Source organism: Stegodyphus dumicola, chromosome X1 (genome assembly GCF_044657685.1).
Source record: "Stegodyphus dumicola isolate Sdum_Otavi_A_Nest chromosome X1, ASM4465768v1".
NCBI classification, from domain to species: Eukaryota; Metazoa; Arthropoda; class Arachnida; order Araneae; family Eresidae; genus Stegodyphus; species Stegodyphus dumicola.
In genome coordinates, this window is record NC_140780.1 from 29,461,380 (window position 1) to 29,476,444 (window position 15,065).

Consider the following 15,065-nt stretch of genomic DNA (forward strand, 5'->3'; position numbering starts at 1 on the left):
TTTAACGACCATAAAAAACGATGCTATTTGCTCCGTAAGTGATCAGGCTCCAGCAGGTTCCAAGGGACATAGGTCTAGGAAAAGGTTATCTCAAGAAAACCTAAAAGAGATTTGTGATACTGATTTGACCACTGCTGAGGAAGACGAGCTATTGAGTCTACTATATGAATTTAGTGATATTTTTGACTTTAACAGTATTGCGAAAAAATCCCGATGCAATTCGGTGAAGCACAAGATTGATACAAGTGACAGTGCACCAATCAAACAAAGGCCATACCGTGTGTCAGCCACTGAGAGGCGTGTGATTGCAGACGAAGTGCAACGAATGCTAAAAGAAGATGTGATACAACCATCAGATGGTCCATGGTCATCTCCAGTTGTGCTTGTGAAGAAGCAAAATGGTGAATGGCGTTTTTGTGTCGATTACAGAAAGTTGAACAAGGTAACTAAAAAGGACGTCTATCCGTTACCTCGCATCGATGATGCTTTGGACTGCCTGGCTGGTGCAAAACTTTTCTCTATGGTGGATCTGAAGTCAGGCTACTGGCAAATAGATGTTGATGATAAAGACAGAGAAAAGACAGCTTTTGTGACTCCAGCTGGTCTCTATGAATTTAAAGTCATGCCGTTCGGATTATGCAATGCTCCCACATTTGAACGGAAGATGGACACGGTACTAAGAGGTCTCAAATGGAATATTTGTCTTTGCTACCTCGACGACATAATCGTGTACGCACCTAATTTCGAAGAACATCAAAAGCGTTTGAGGGAAATACTGAAATATATCCAAAGAGCAGGACTGATGCTAAATTCCAAGAAATGTTCATTCGGCAAAAAGAAACTGACTATACTGGGACACTTAGTCGATCAACATGGGATATATCCCGATCCACAAAAGGTAGAGGCTGTAGCAAAGTTCCCTATTCCGAAAAATATCGCCGATGTCCGAAGTTTTCTGGACTTGTGCTCCTACTACCGACAATTTATCCAAAATTTCGCAGATATCGCAAAGCCCCTGCATGACTTGTTGAAGAAAGATGCAAAATTTTCTTGGAACGCGTTACAGATTGAATCTTTCGCAATGCTCAAAAGGCTGCTGACCAGTGGCACTGTTTTGGGACATTTTATTCCAGACGCAGAAACCAGGATACATTCTGACGCTAGCGGCTATGGTATCGGTGCAGTACTGGTTCAGATCCAGGATGGCAAAGAAAGATCAATAGCCTATGCATCCAGGTCCCTTACTGCAGCTGAAAGGAACTATTCCACCACCGAAAAAGAATGCCTTGCTGTCATCTGGGCAATTAGTAAATTCAGGCCATACCTCTACGGAAAACCCTTCACGGTAGTCACAGATCACCACTCTTTATGTTGGCTGGCCAATGTTAAGGATCCATCCGGAAGACTTGCACGGTGGGCTCTCAGGTTGCAGGAGTACGACATGAATATCGTCTACAAGAGTGGTCAGAAACACTCCGATGCAGATTCACTATCGAGGAAGCCTCTTGTAGAACCAATAATTGAGAACAATGAAGACATCCCTTTCTTTGCAGCAATCGTAGATTATGGAAAAGAGCAGCAGAAGGACAAACGATTGAAATCCATCATTACAACTCTCAAGAGAGGTGACGCATATCAAAATTATCAAATAAAAAATGGTATACTGTATAAAAGAAGCTATGATCCTAATAAGACAGCAGTGGCTCTTGGTGGTACCAAAGCAACTTCGTAGCGAGGTTCTAAGAAGTCTTCATGATGCTCCAACTGCTGGCCATCTCAGATTTGCCAAAACTTACGACTGAATAAGGAGGAAGTACCATTGGCCAGGGCTATACGGAAGCACACGGCGGTATGTATCACACTGCCGAGAATGCCAAAGACGGAAATCACCGCCGCAACGTCCACCAGGACAACTTCATCCTATAAAACATCCTGACACACCGTTTACCAAAATTGGAATAAATCTACTTGGACGCTTTCCTGTTACTCGAAATGGGAACCGGTGGATTATAGTTTGCACAGATTACCTTAGCAGATTTACAGTCACAAAGGCAATACCGACAGCTGAGGGCACCGAAATTGCCAAGTTTATAGTTGAAGAAATTGTACTGAAGCATGGTGCCCCAAAGAAATGATAAGTGACTGAGGACGCAATTTCCTATCCAATGTTGTTAAAGAAGTAATTCATCTATGCAAGACGTCTCATCTGCTGACGATTGCTTACCACCCTCAGACCAATGGCTTAACTGAAAGATTCAATAAAACATTGGCAGACATGTTGTCCATGTACGTTGATGTTGAACAGAAAAATTGGGATACTATTCTACCATTTGTAACCTATGCCTATAATTCAGCCAAACAAGACACAACGAGATTCAGCCCATTCTTTCTCATTTATGGCAGAGATATCCAGACTCCTCTCGACGTAATTTTCCCGAAGATAGTTATGCGCAACATCTGATCACTAGAGCTGAAGAAGCTAGACAGCTTGCAAAACTCCATATTCTTAAAGCGCAAACCACAGACAAGCGCCGATACGACGAGAGACATCGACCTGTCAGCTACAACATCGGAGACTTTGTCTGGGTCTTCACTCCAGTACGAAAGGTTGGGTTATCTGAAAAGCTCCTAAGACGTTACTTTGGACCGTATCGAATAACACGACAGCTCTCTGACGTGACGTACGAAGTAGAAAGTATGGAACAAAATAAGAAACGACGGAATTCAGAAGACATCGTTCACGTGTTGAGGTTGAAGCCCTATCTTGATCCGAAAGTACAACTAGACGATGAAAGAAAGCCCAATATTTCCAGGAGACCTGTTACAAGAAGCCGGACCAGATCGCAGCGGGACACTGCTTCTTCCTAAGAAGGGGCAAATGTAGCGAAAATCGCTCTTTTCGACCGAGCTCCTCATAGCTTAGTGGAGAAGGCGCAGGACTCGAAACCCGAAATTTACCATCAGCAGTGCTCAATTTATTTGACTTCTAAGTAGGAAATATGTGAGCCTCGAACTGTGATGCAACAGCCATAATGCTATGACACGTTCATTAATAAAAAACTAAAAAGGTACTCGGACAGATTTTTGTATTCCATCTTTAGAGAATGGCTCAGGGCTTATTTTTCTGTAATGGACTGTGACCTGCAGGTTCTTGAGTTCTTGGATGGGATTGAGGTCTGAGGAACATGTAGACCAGTCAATTTCACAACTATTCTTGCTCTGATAGCTTTTCTAGTGCTGTGATTTAATAAGGTGCGACATTATCATCCATAAAAGAATTTTTTTTTCTCGTTTGCATCAGAGAATGAGAGAGTACTCATTTAACATTTTTACAATAGTCATGATGACATGGCCTAGCACCTGTAACTCTGCTTCCATCAGTTATGCTTTACCACTACATCACAACAATACCTTTCTTGTATGCTTTCCTGCTGGTACACCTTAAAGCTTTTGCGCCAGATGAGCTGACGTCTGGAATTCAGTTACAGATTGAATTGATTCTTATTGCAGAACAAGATATTAACTCATTGCTTTTCCATCCAATTTCGGTGGATCTTTACAACACCTTTTACGGTGTTCTCTGGTTAATGCCATGCATATGAGTGGTCATTCAACAATGTAACTGACACAATGATCCACAGCTTGGTGGGATATCCTTCTGTGCCACTAACAGGTGACTTCAAAATTGACTGGTTGTGTGCCATCAGCTGCATTCTGGTATTACCACTAAATATCAATCTTTTTCTAGAGTCATGGAGGAGGTTGAAGCCATTTGGTCTGTCAGCCTCTGTTAGACTTCATCCTAAGATGGGAAATTTTGGTATAATGGTCAGTGAGCAGCTGGAGCACATTGCAGTCATTTGCAATGCAGCTCCAAAGCCTGCCCAGACTTTTTTAAATTTAAAAACATTAACACATGGAATAATTAAAAGGATGTTGAAAGAACATGATTTTGCGGCCTTCTCTGAACATTCCTTTAAACCTTAGTTGTTTAAAATCATCCATATGATGTCTTTAAGGTATGAGAAAAATTTCTCATAATTTTGTAAATTTATTCTTTGATGTTCAGGATTTCTATGTTTATAAGTAATGCTAATTTCTTTTTGACATGCTTTTGAGTTGGCATGAATCCTCGCAATGGAAGAATCAGAAATGTGCATATTCACTGGCTTTCTGTTGCACATATTTTAACTTATTCAAAATCAGTAGAAGTTAATTCATCAAATTCTGCAGCTTCTTAAAGTTTTGAATGCATGTTCATGTGTATTGTTGTAGAATGTCTGACAAGAAGTTGTTAAGTAAGTGCAGTATTATATTCTTTTAATATATAGATGTTGATTTGGATGCAAGGTTTCTCAGATCATCTCCACGAGATGGTTTTAGAGCAGCTGTTGCAGCCTGTCACTATACAGATGAATCAGTGCTTTCAGAACTTGGAACAACTGTTTCAGAAGTTGCTGTTCAGCCACGCTTTGCTGGAGGGGCCATAACTTCTTTTAGTGCAGATTTAGCATCAAATTTGAGAAACTCGCCTCATTTTTCTCCAATGTCTCCTGGGTTCTCCAATACTGTGTTATCCTTTGGTTCTTGTGAGTAATACATTTTTTCGTAAACTTCATTTTCAATAATTAGACTTTAACACTGTTTTGAATTATGAAATTTGTTTTCAGTCATGTAAAGAATGTAACAGAATTCAGGTTATGAACTTTAAGCGATACTAGAACATGGCAAAAATAAAAATGTTTATAATAAAATGTATGATAGAATGTGAAATGTGTTAGCTTCCTTTTGCAGTTAAATTAATCACTCATAAGACGATTTTAAAACACAAACAAACATTTATTTAAAGATAAATTGTACTCTTTACTTAATAACCTACACGTAACGTATTCGTAAACGTACATAACATACGTTCTTACTGCATCCTACCAATATACGCTTCAAGCGTACTTCATCTGAATAAAAAATAAATAGAATGACATCCAGAAATTAGCTGTTGCCATTTATCAGTAGATATTCTCTCTAATAACAATGAATAATTTACAATTGTGCTTACAAATGTAAGCAGAGAAATACAATAATACGAAGAATATGGAGAGTGAAAAGTTGTTTTATTCGTTGATATTTACAAAAAATTACACTTTATATTTAGAATTATTCAAATGAATGACAACAAATTGCAATATATGCTTTGTAACAATAATGAGGTGATTGGCATATACTTTGGAAGATGTATGGCATGTCATGTACATTTGCAACATTGCTGCCGATTCTAGCAATAAGGTCTTGAGAAAAATATGTGTATCGTAAATGAGATCCTCATCTTTGTTGTGATGCATGTATTGCAGCTGTTGGACATTTGTTTGAACAGTTCTTGTAAGTATCAAACATTATTTCTTGTAAATATCTTTCATTAAAATGACTTTTTGTTTTCCATATTTTGTATACTTTGCTGTGTTTATGCTTTCATGTTTGGCTAGAAATTATTTTACAAAAATTGTTTTTTTTTTTTGCCATGTTTTATCACTCCTTAAAATTGAGACCATTATTTTTGTTATGTCCTGTGTTTCAATTTCACTAAACATAAAATTTATAAAAAAAAAGAAAAACTTTGCATTGCTGTTATATTTTTTAATCATCTTTTAGCTGCTATGCCTTCTACTTTTGGTGCAAATGCAAAGCCTCTTCTTAGAAAAAGTGTTTTCACAGCTAAGCAGACTTCTTCAGAGGGGTTTTCTGGTCTTTTTGGTGAGTTACATTTTCAATGCTTAGTTTTTTCATGTTTTTTAAAATAACTGTTATAGTAGAACCCCATAAGGAATTTCTCAAGGATCGGAGGATTAGGAATTTCTTAAATAAGAAGACTTACTTAAATGGAAACCTGTTAAAAGAAATTGGGTAGTAACTGGTATATTTAACATAAAGTAAATTCGTGTCATTATCCTCAGCTATATTAATGAAATGTGTATAAAAAGAATTTGATAAAAATCAGCAGAGTTGCCAACTCTCCCGATTTAAGCGGGAGACTCCTGCTTTTCGACCGCTCTCCTGCCAACCCGATTTACGATATATTTCTCCCGACATTTTCTTATTCTTAAAATTTCTCACGACTTTTATGCAACTTTGCTTAATACTTTGTTATATGAATAAAAACAAAGTGCTTTTGTATGTCTGAAAGCAATTGAATTATTCTACGTTTTATCTAAAACAAAACCTTGCTAATCAGATAGCTTCTGCTTTGTGAGTGAGAGCATTATATGTATCCAGAAACGTCGTTCTCCAGTTCTCCAATGGGCTTCGAGCTCCACTGCGTGTCAGCTGGCATATATTAGCCAATGAGGACTAAGTAAGTTGTTATTTGGACGTGCTTTAGTTATTTCTTTCATTTTGTCCAGAGTTGTGCGAGTACATGTGCCTTAGGGAAATAGTTTTAGAAATTATCATCTTTTGCTACGTCTGCGAGAAAGTGAAATACTCGTGTACGTTTCAAAAATCGTACACAGTTGACTTTCATTCCATTATTTCCTCAAAGAAATGTAATAAATTTGCGATGTGTACCGCCCGTCGTTGCGATTTTTCGATTTCGCATGGTGGAAGGGCGGATGTTCTCAAACATGTACGTACGCAAAAACACAAGGATAACATGAGTTGTTTTTAAAAAAACGGAAAATTAAATTTTTCTTGGGAAACAAAGGACCAAAAAGTTATTAATGCAGAATGTTTGTTCTCTGCCTTTTTACTGGAGCACATCCTGCCACTGAATGCATCGGATCACGCTGCAGCTTTATTTAGAAAAATGTTTCCCGATAGTGAAATCGCTAAAAAATACTCAAGGTGCAAGAATCAAAACAGGATCAATTGTTAAAGAAATGGGTTTGAAAAATAAATCTTCAGTTATTGATAGCATTAAAACAGCTCCTTTCTGCCTCTCTACGGATGGAAGTAATAATACCGATTCAAAACTGTATCCAATTATTTCTTTTTCTGATCCAGAGTCTTCAGAAATTGAGTGCAGTTTACTTTATGTTCCTACTTTAGAAGGACATTTGACAGGCTTTAATATAGCACAGCTAATTATTAAAACTTTAAAAGAAAATGCAGGCCCTCTGGATAATTGCTTAGCACTGGTGCCGATAATGCACCAGTATTGGTAGGCTTGGAAGACTGGTGTTGCAGGCATCTTAAGAAAAGAAAAATTCAGATTATGAGGTGCACTTGTCACCTCTTAAATTTAGCAGCTGAAAAAGGGGCAGCTTCTTTACCCATAAATGTGGATGAACGCATCGTTGATATTTATTATTATCTTGAAAGGGGTTCTAAAAGGAAGGAAAAATTGAAACAATTCATCCAAGTCTTCATTCAAGTTTTCTAATTGTAACAGCTGCATAACAGCAGTTTACAATTAGAAAACTTGGATGAAGTTATAAAATCAGCTAGGATTGACACCCAATGGAGTTTAATTGGAAAAGTGAAAGGTGCTGATGGAACTGTAAAATATAGTGAACTGTCTAGAATTGTGTTACCATCTTGACAGTTTCCTATAGTAATGCAGAGTGTGAGAGGATTCTCAGTGTTACGAAAACGAGGACTAAATTTAGATCTAATATTAGTGATGACACATTCGAAAAACTTTTATTAGCGAAAACAGGCCTACGTGGTAATTGCTGTGAACAAAATTATGAAGTTTCTTTCTTAAAGAAAGCAAAATCTGCCACTGTTTATAACATTTGTACGAAAACTAAAGTGTCTTTTTTTTTTTCCTTAAACGATGCAAGTAATAAAAATGTTTATGTGTAAGGTATTTTTTTGTTGCTTGCATTTAAGAATTAGTTACTATTTAAAGTTAATTCATTATTAAAAACTATATTTTTATCATTTAAAAAGTCTTTTTAACATTGTGAAAAATTTCCTGATTTCTTAAAAAAATCTCCTGATTTTTGAGTGTCATAGGTTGGCAAGTATGAATCAGACTTTTAGTTTCACAGAACACGATTCAGCATTAGTTTCACAGTTCACAATTCGATATCTTTCTTGCTTTTGAGAGCATTTCCAAGAAGATTTTCGTTAAATAATCAACATGTGGATAAGGTATCCTCATTTCATTCCACGTTCATTGTAAAAGGTGCTACATTACCGCAGTCCCCTTATTCACACTGTGACCTATGTTGATCCTTCTCACAGTCTTGTCCAATAAGTTGCATTCATATTGGCATGATTTCGTCATCCACATTAATAAAATCTTTAAAGTTCCCATTGAAATAAAACGACTGTGAGTTAACTCATTTATGCCACCCACAGCTAGCTCTCTTCTGCAAACAAGCTAAAAAAAATATTTGGATGTCCTGTGTTAGAAGCAATAGATAGCTATCAAAAACATTTATTTTTTACTTTGGAGATATTACATGATGAGATGTATATGCCATATTTCATTAAAATCTGCCCAAATGGTATAGTGGTTAGGAAGCCGATTACAATACCGAGAAGGGCCTGGGTTCAAATGCCGGAGAAGGCATGGTTGTAACTGTCCATTCCTTCATGGGAGGTAATGGTGGCTGCCTATTAGGTGCCTCCACAATAAAATGGATACCACTTCTGGCCTTGGGAGTGGCTCTGCCCTTTGATTAAAAAAATCATTAAAAAGCTAGAGAAATTATGTTAATACTGGTCATATTAATATATGTCACACCAAGCTACGAAAGATTAATAAAAATGCAGATGCAAATGGCCTAAGTTTATGTGTATTTGTGTATCCATATCTCTCTCTCTCTATATATGTATATAAATAGGTAGATCTTTGATAGATTAGGATGTGTGGGAGAGAAGACATTAATTATATTTTGGTCATGCTAAGATGGTTGTAGATGTTGCTGGCATGCAGAAAGGATGCACAATAGTGGATGAAATATGGAGACCAAAAATATGCTCTAGAATCACCACATAATTTTATTTCTTGATGTATAATTCTAAGGACACATATTCCCTTTCACACATCACTGTGGGTTTGGTTTTATTTAATTATGGTAAAGCACTTGAGGACCATCTACCTAAAGGAAGGATGCTTTTGTGGAGTACTTTCGAAGAGAAAGTGGCTCATATGCATGTTATATATGGGGAAAACCACGAAAACGCTCTGCAGCCAGCCTATTCACCAGGATTTGAACCCAGTATTGTACGACCAATGTTCAGTGACTTTACCATTTAACTGCTTATATGCCATCACCATGGGTGCAACAAGCACCCCCATAATTTTATATATCTGATCACATCTTGAGACAGTAGATAAAAGGGAGAGCAGAAGGACATGTGCATGCAGAAGGAAATAGAGAAAAAAGTGATTGTGCATTTCAGCAAAGGGGTTATTTATGGAGTTGAATTCTGTGTTTAAATTTTGAATGGTGATTGGACAAGGACTAACTGCATTAGAGGATTAACAAGATGACACAATGCAGGCTGGTTTTCCGATATGACACACATTAGATTCCAAGAAGGGGACACAGCCAAATTAAAATGACGAAGTAGAAGGATTATTGCTAAATTTAAGTTAGTAGTTTTCTTTCTTATTTTATATTGTTTATATTTTCAAAGGGGAAACAGCTTGATGATAGAAAAGTCTTTTTATAAAACACATTAGAACATTAACATTAGGATGCATTTTGTGCAATATATTCAATGTGGGCTTTTTTAATGGGAAAAGAAAATATTTTCTTCAAGGATTAGCCTGTAGGTTTCAGTCTGCCCATTCATTCTGTTCACGAATTTTCTCATATCTGAACATACAAAAATGACACAGAAAAATGTACTTTAGAAGTATTGTGGGAAATATGTTGTATAATATCTGAACTAAATGTAGATTATGAGTTTTTTAAAGTTTATAACTTCATTTTCTGTAAAAAAATAAGCTTTTAAATTTCTTGGAATGTTTTCTTGAAATACTGTAAAAATTCACAGTACTTGAAAATCTTCGCTTGAGTGTTATAATGCTAATTTTTACATTTCAAAACTGTTAATCATGTATTTCTATTAAAATTGACTTACATTTTCTTAATTACTCATTATAAAACAATGCACTTATTCTTATTGCAAAGCAGTGTCAAATAAACTTTACGTATTAATAAGCGTAGAAAAGTAAGAGAATACATGGCAATAATAAAATAAACTTTGATGAAAAAGAAGCAGATCCTCTACAAATGAATCAGCACAACTACTTACTTATGGCTGTGGGATGCTTAAATACAACAGCAAGTCAAAAATCTGTGTTCCTTACACAAGTTAACTGTCTGCTAGCATTATATTAATATGTCAAATATTCTATTTAGGATTTATAGCCATAAAAGTTTTCAAATATTTTACAATTGAAATAGAAACTTGAATAAATTCAAATTAAGATGAAGACCTGATATTCTTAAGGTAGGTGTTACAAATTTTGTAATAAAATTTTACATTACTCTGCAATGATAATATATAAAAAAGTTGTGTGTCATTTGTGTGGGGGGGAAGGTAGCACTTTGTTCAAAATTTATGGCTAAAGGAATGTGACCAGTGAAATGCTCAGGCAGTCATAGCGATAGCTGACTTGTAAAAAAATTAATTTCAATATTAGGAGTATACATAGAGGGACAACGCGCATGTAGTGTCACTGCTTGCATTCTCTATGGAGAGGATAGAAGGAGTAATTGTGCAAGAGGCAGATAGCCAAGATGCAAGGAGTGGCCAGGTTGAAAACATTGTTTAGAGTTTTCCCTGTTCTAATCTGCGGGATTTGAGGGATGTACATAAAAAATTTTTAATGGAAAAACTGGGAAGATATAAAAGATAGGAAAGGAACTAGATTGGGAAAAACTGAAATTCTGGATTAATTTGTCACAGTCAGGTTGAGTCGTCAGAAGGTTAAAATGCCATATCCAAATTACAAATACTTTTTAAATAGGTTTAAAGCAATTTTACCGAATAATTTGGAAAACAAAACTTAATTTTTAATAGCAAGAGGTATTTTTTAAAATTTCTAACAGTTAATTTAAATTTGTGTGCTGAGCCTAGTAGAATGGACAATTTCTGAATTCTTTTAAGGAGGAGAGTTTGGTTACTATTTCAAAAGTAACTGCAGGATATTATTTTAAAATTTGTAAGGTCGTGAAAAAGGAAAAATTTTCTAATGTTAGGATATTGAAATTCCTCATCCATTACTGAATCATCAGGTTTAAAATTATTTATTTTAATATGTGTATCATACATTTTACTTGTTCGCATTAAATTTTCCTAGATTATTCAATTGATGGATACAGTTCTTGATTTTTGATTAGTGAATCATGAGGTAACTTTTCATACATCAAGTAAGATGGTGGAAATTTTCTTACAGAATATAATGTATTGTATTCTTTGGTTTTTGTCCTTGCAATATTGCCTTGAGAAGAATTTAACTCTTTCTATTTTATCATTAGTTTGTGATATATTAGCAGTAATTAGTAATTGTGTACATTATGGTTTTCCAAAAAAAAAAAAAAAAAAAAAAGCTTACATTTTGATGAAGTAAATACAGCATTTCTATAAATTAAGAATTTCTTTGGAACCTGAATCTGAAAAATTTGTTTTAAACAATTTATATAAGTATCAGTAGTTAACACTTTTAGAAGCCCATATATAACAAGCAACATGATCTATAATAATCTGAATATATGTTTTTGTAGAATTATAATAATTTAAACCACTAGCAATATCAATACATAACAGTTTGAAAGGTTCAGTTCCAGATGGTAGTGTATGCATTAAGCCAAGTTTGTTTTGTCTACTTTTCGTATTAAACTAACATATTTCACAATGTTTACAATAATTTAATATCTTGTATTGTTCCTGCCAAGTAACATTGAGGAGATAACAAATTTAGCATTAAGGATACATCAGTGTGAGGTTTTTTAAGCAATTTAATGTGGAGAGCTATTGGTATTTCAGTTTTATACAATCCTCGTTTGTTTATCGTTAAAACATAATTAATTTTCGTATACTAAGGAATCCAAGCATTATCCAAATTTTAATGATCATTAATTTTTTCTAATGGTTATAAATTAGTTTGTACCCACAAATGTTGACAAATAGGATATCTAGATAACATATCAGTTTCAACATTAGTAGAAGCTTTATTATATTTTATATCAAGTATCTTTATTATATTTTATATTATCTTTATTAAATTTTATATTTTATATCAAGGGAAATGTTGAGCTCACACCGTCAGCAATCTTTATACCCTTCTGACATTCCCCCATTACGTCTAGCTGCATATATGCTACCATACCAGACCCTAGTCGGTCTCCTGATCGGTCTTTCAGTCCTCTCTGCCTCTTCATTCCACTGATATGCTATTTTTTCAACTTTGTCCTTAATTTTTGCATACCAGTGTACATGACGAATGTTTTAGATTTAAATAGTCTAAAAATCGGTCTAGCAATTGCAGCATCTTTTAATTTTTTGAAGGTGGTCTGACATCCAGTTGTCCATTTATATGGAGTATCTTTTTTAAGTAAATTTGTTAGAGGGGCTCTAATTTTTGTATAATTTGGAATAAATTTATGGTACATATTAATATTTCCTAGAAATCTTTGTAATTACGTTAACATTTTTAGGGGTTTTTTAATTTTTTAATAAGTTCAATATTACATTGCTGGGTTGATATTTTCCAGCTTGAACTTCGTAGCCTAGAAAATGTTGCTTTGGCAAAATGCCACTTTGGATGTGTTAACCTTATATTTTCTTTTTCACTAAGATATTTTAAATGTTCTTCAAAAATTTGTGAAAATAGTTTAATGTTATCAAAATAATATAAAACAAACTGAATTTTATTTAAAATTTGTTTAAAAGCTCTTTGAAAACCAGCTGGGGAATTTTTACAGCCAAAAGATAATTTCTTGAATTCATAAAAACCAATTTTGTTTGTAAATGCTAATTTTTTAGTATCTTTTTCATTTAATTTATATGCCAATAACCAGATGCATAAACATAAAAATCAGACGTAAAACCATAAACATAAAAAAACACTTTTGCATCTGTTAATGGTCGGATACTGCATCTGTTTTAGGTATTTCAGAATTTGTCTTAGTAATTTGGTTAAGTTTCCTGTAAGCAATAGATAATCTAGTTTCTCCATTTCATCTTTTTTATTGGTTAAAGTGGCAGCATAAGAGCTAGATGATGGTTTTATGATACCTGCATTTAATAATTCTTTTATTTGTTTTGTAATTATATGGTATGCTCTATATGGTCTATAACATGGGTGGCCAAGCTCCTTGATAGTCCAAGCCATTTTTCAAAATTTGAAATTTTTCGCGAGCCGCAATTAAAAAAGTATTTAAAAGGTATGCAAAAAAGATATTGAAAAGTTTTTTTACTGAAATTATATTTATTGAAAACATATAAATAAAAGTACAAAATATGTGCATTGAATTTGAATTTTAAAAATTAAACACATTTATTTTACTTCTTGATATTTCTTAAAAATTTGGTGAATAATTGGGAACATCACTTTTGAGTAATTTTTTGAGTAGCTGGTTAGTTAATACTGATCGGTGTTTGGGTTTCGCGAATTTTGAAGTGGAATAAAATGATTCACATAAATACGTTGTTCTGAATATTGAAATAATTCAACAAATAACTTTTTTTAATTCAGGATACTTCGATTCTGGTACAAATTTTCAAAATTCAGTAATCGGCGTCAACTTATATTTTAATTGTAGAACTTGATATTCTTGCATCTCTATTAATTCTAATTCTCCAGATGCTTTTTGGCTCATAATTATATTGGAAATGGAAAACTCACCTTGAATTATGTTAATTTCAAATGTATTGAGGAAAAATCAAGAGACGATTTAAAATATTTCAAGTCTTGAAATCTATTTTGAAATTCCATCAGTATTCCTTCTAGCTTTTTTATATACTCATTGAGTTTTTGTTTAATATTGGAACAATTTTTTTTTAATTCGAGGAAAGTGACAAAATGTTTTATTTTTAATGTCCTTTTGAAAAGTTGTAATTTAGTTTGAAAACTAAATATACACTGCGAGAGGTCAGATATTATTTTATCTTTCCCCTGCAATTGTAAATTTAGTGTTTGCAAATGTTCCATGACATCAGTCAAAAACATCAAGTCTTGTAACCACTCGTCATCTAATTCTGAATAGGTTCTGAATTCCTTTTCTTTTAGAAATGCAGTTACTGGATCTAACAAATCTACAAATCGATTTAATACGTTGCAGCAGATAACCATCTAACAATGGAAAATAAATTAATGTCATTTAGAAGTTCTTCCTTTAATTCTTCAGGGAAGTTTTTGAATTGTGGATGATTTTTTGCATTGGTGCGAATGTAATTTACAATGTGTAACAATGTTTTCATAACATCAGGATATTTTAAATATTTTGTAACGAGATGTTCTCAGTGAATTATGCCATGAATCGGTATGAATTGTGGAATTTGAAAATCATATCTTAAAAGCCCAATAAGACCATTTTTTTTTTTTTTTAGCATTTCCGGAGCTCCATCAGTTGCAATGCTTACAAGTTTATTAAGAGGCACATAAAAAGTTTTCATTATGGAATCTAATGCATTTTTAATATTGACACCGCGAGTTGACTCTTAAAGTTCTACTAAATCTAATAATTCTTTAACAATGAAACGGACGTTTTGCACGAGCAATATTCCATTCAATAACAAAACTGGCTTCAGCCACATTATTAGCTTGATTGCTAAAGGTCATCAAAATTGACTTTTGTGTATTTAAATCTGATTTTAAAGAAGCAAGTTCATCTGATTTTAATTTGGAATTTGGTGGATACTGATTAGAAAACTGAGGATGATTGGTTTCATAATGTTGACGTAAGAGCCTAACTTTATAACTTTTGATGGTAGAATTATGCTTTCCCGTTCTTGTCAATAAAAAAGACATTTTCCTCCCACTCATTATTAAATCTTCTATTTTCTTGCTCTTCTTTTCTTTTTTTTATTTTTGTTCTCTGTCTTCATATTTTAAAAAGAACTGGAAATGAATAAAGGAATTTAGAAAATACAAGTTTTGTGTC

The 15,065-nt window shown here is 34.0% G+C and overlaps 1 protein-coding gene across 4 annotated transcripts in view; it reads left to right on the plus strand.

Annotated features, from left to right (window-relative positions):
* Positions 1 to 15,065, plus strand: part of LOC118199566 (telomerase protein component 1-like) — a 507,852-nt gene that overhangs the window by 53,479 nt on the left and 439,308 nt on the right. For all 4 annotated transcript variants that reach the window (XM_085808431.1, XM_085808432.1, XM_085808434.1 and 1 more), the window contains 2 exons: positions 4,332 to 4,589; positions 5,647 to 5,748. In XM_085808431.1, the coding sequence (XP_085664557.1) occupies positions 4,332 to 4,589; positions 5,647 to 5,748 (360 nt within the window). The remainder of the gene's footprint in view (positions 1 to 4,331; positions 4,590 to 5,646; positions 5,749 to 15,065) is intronic.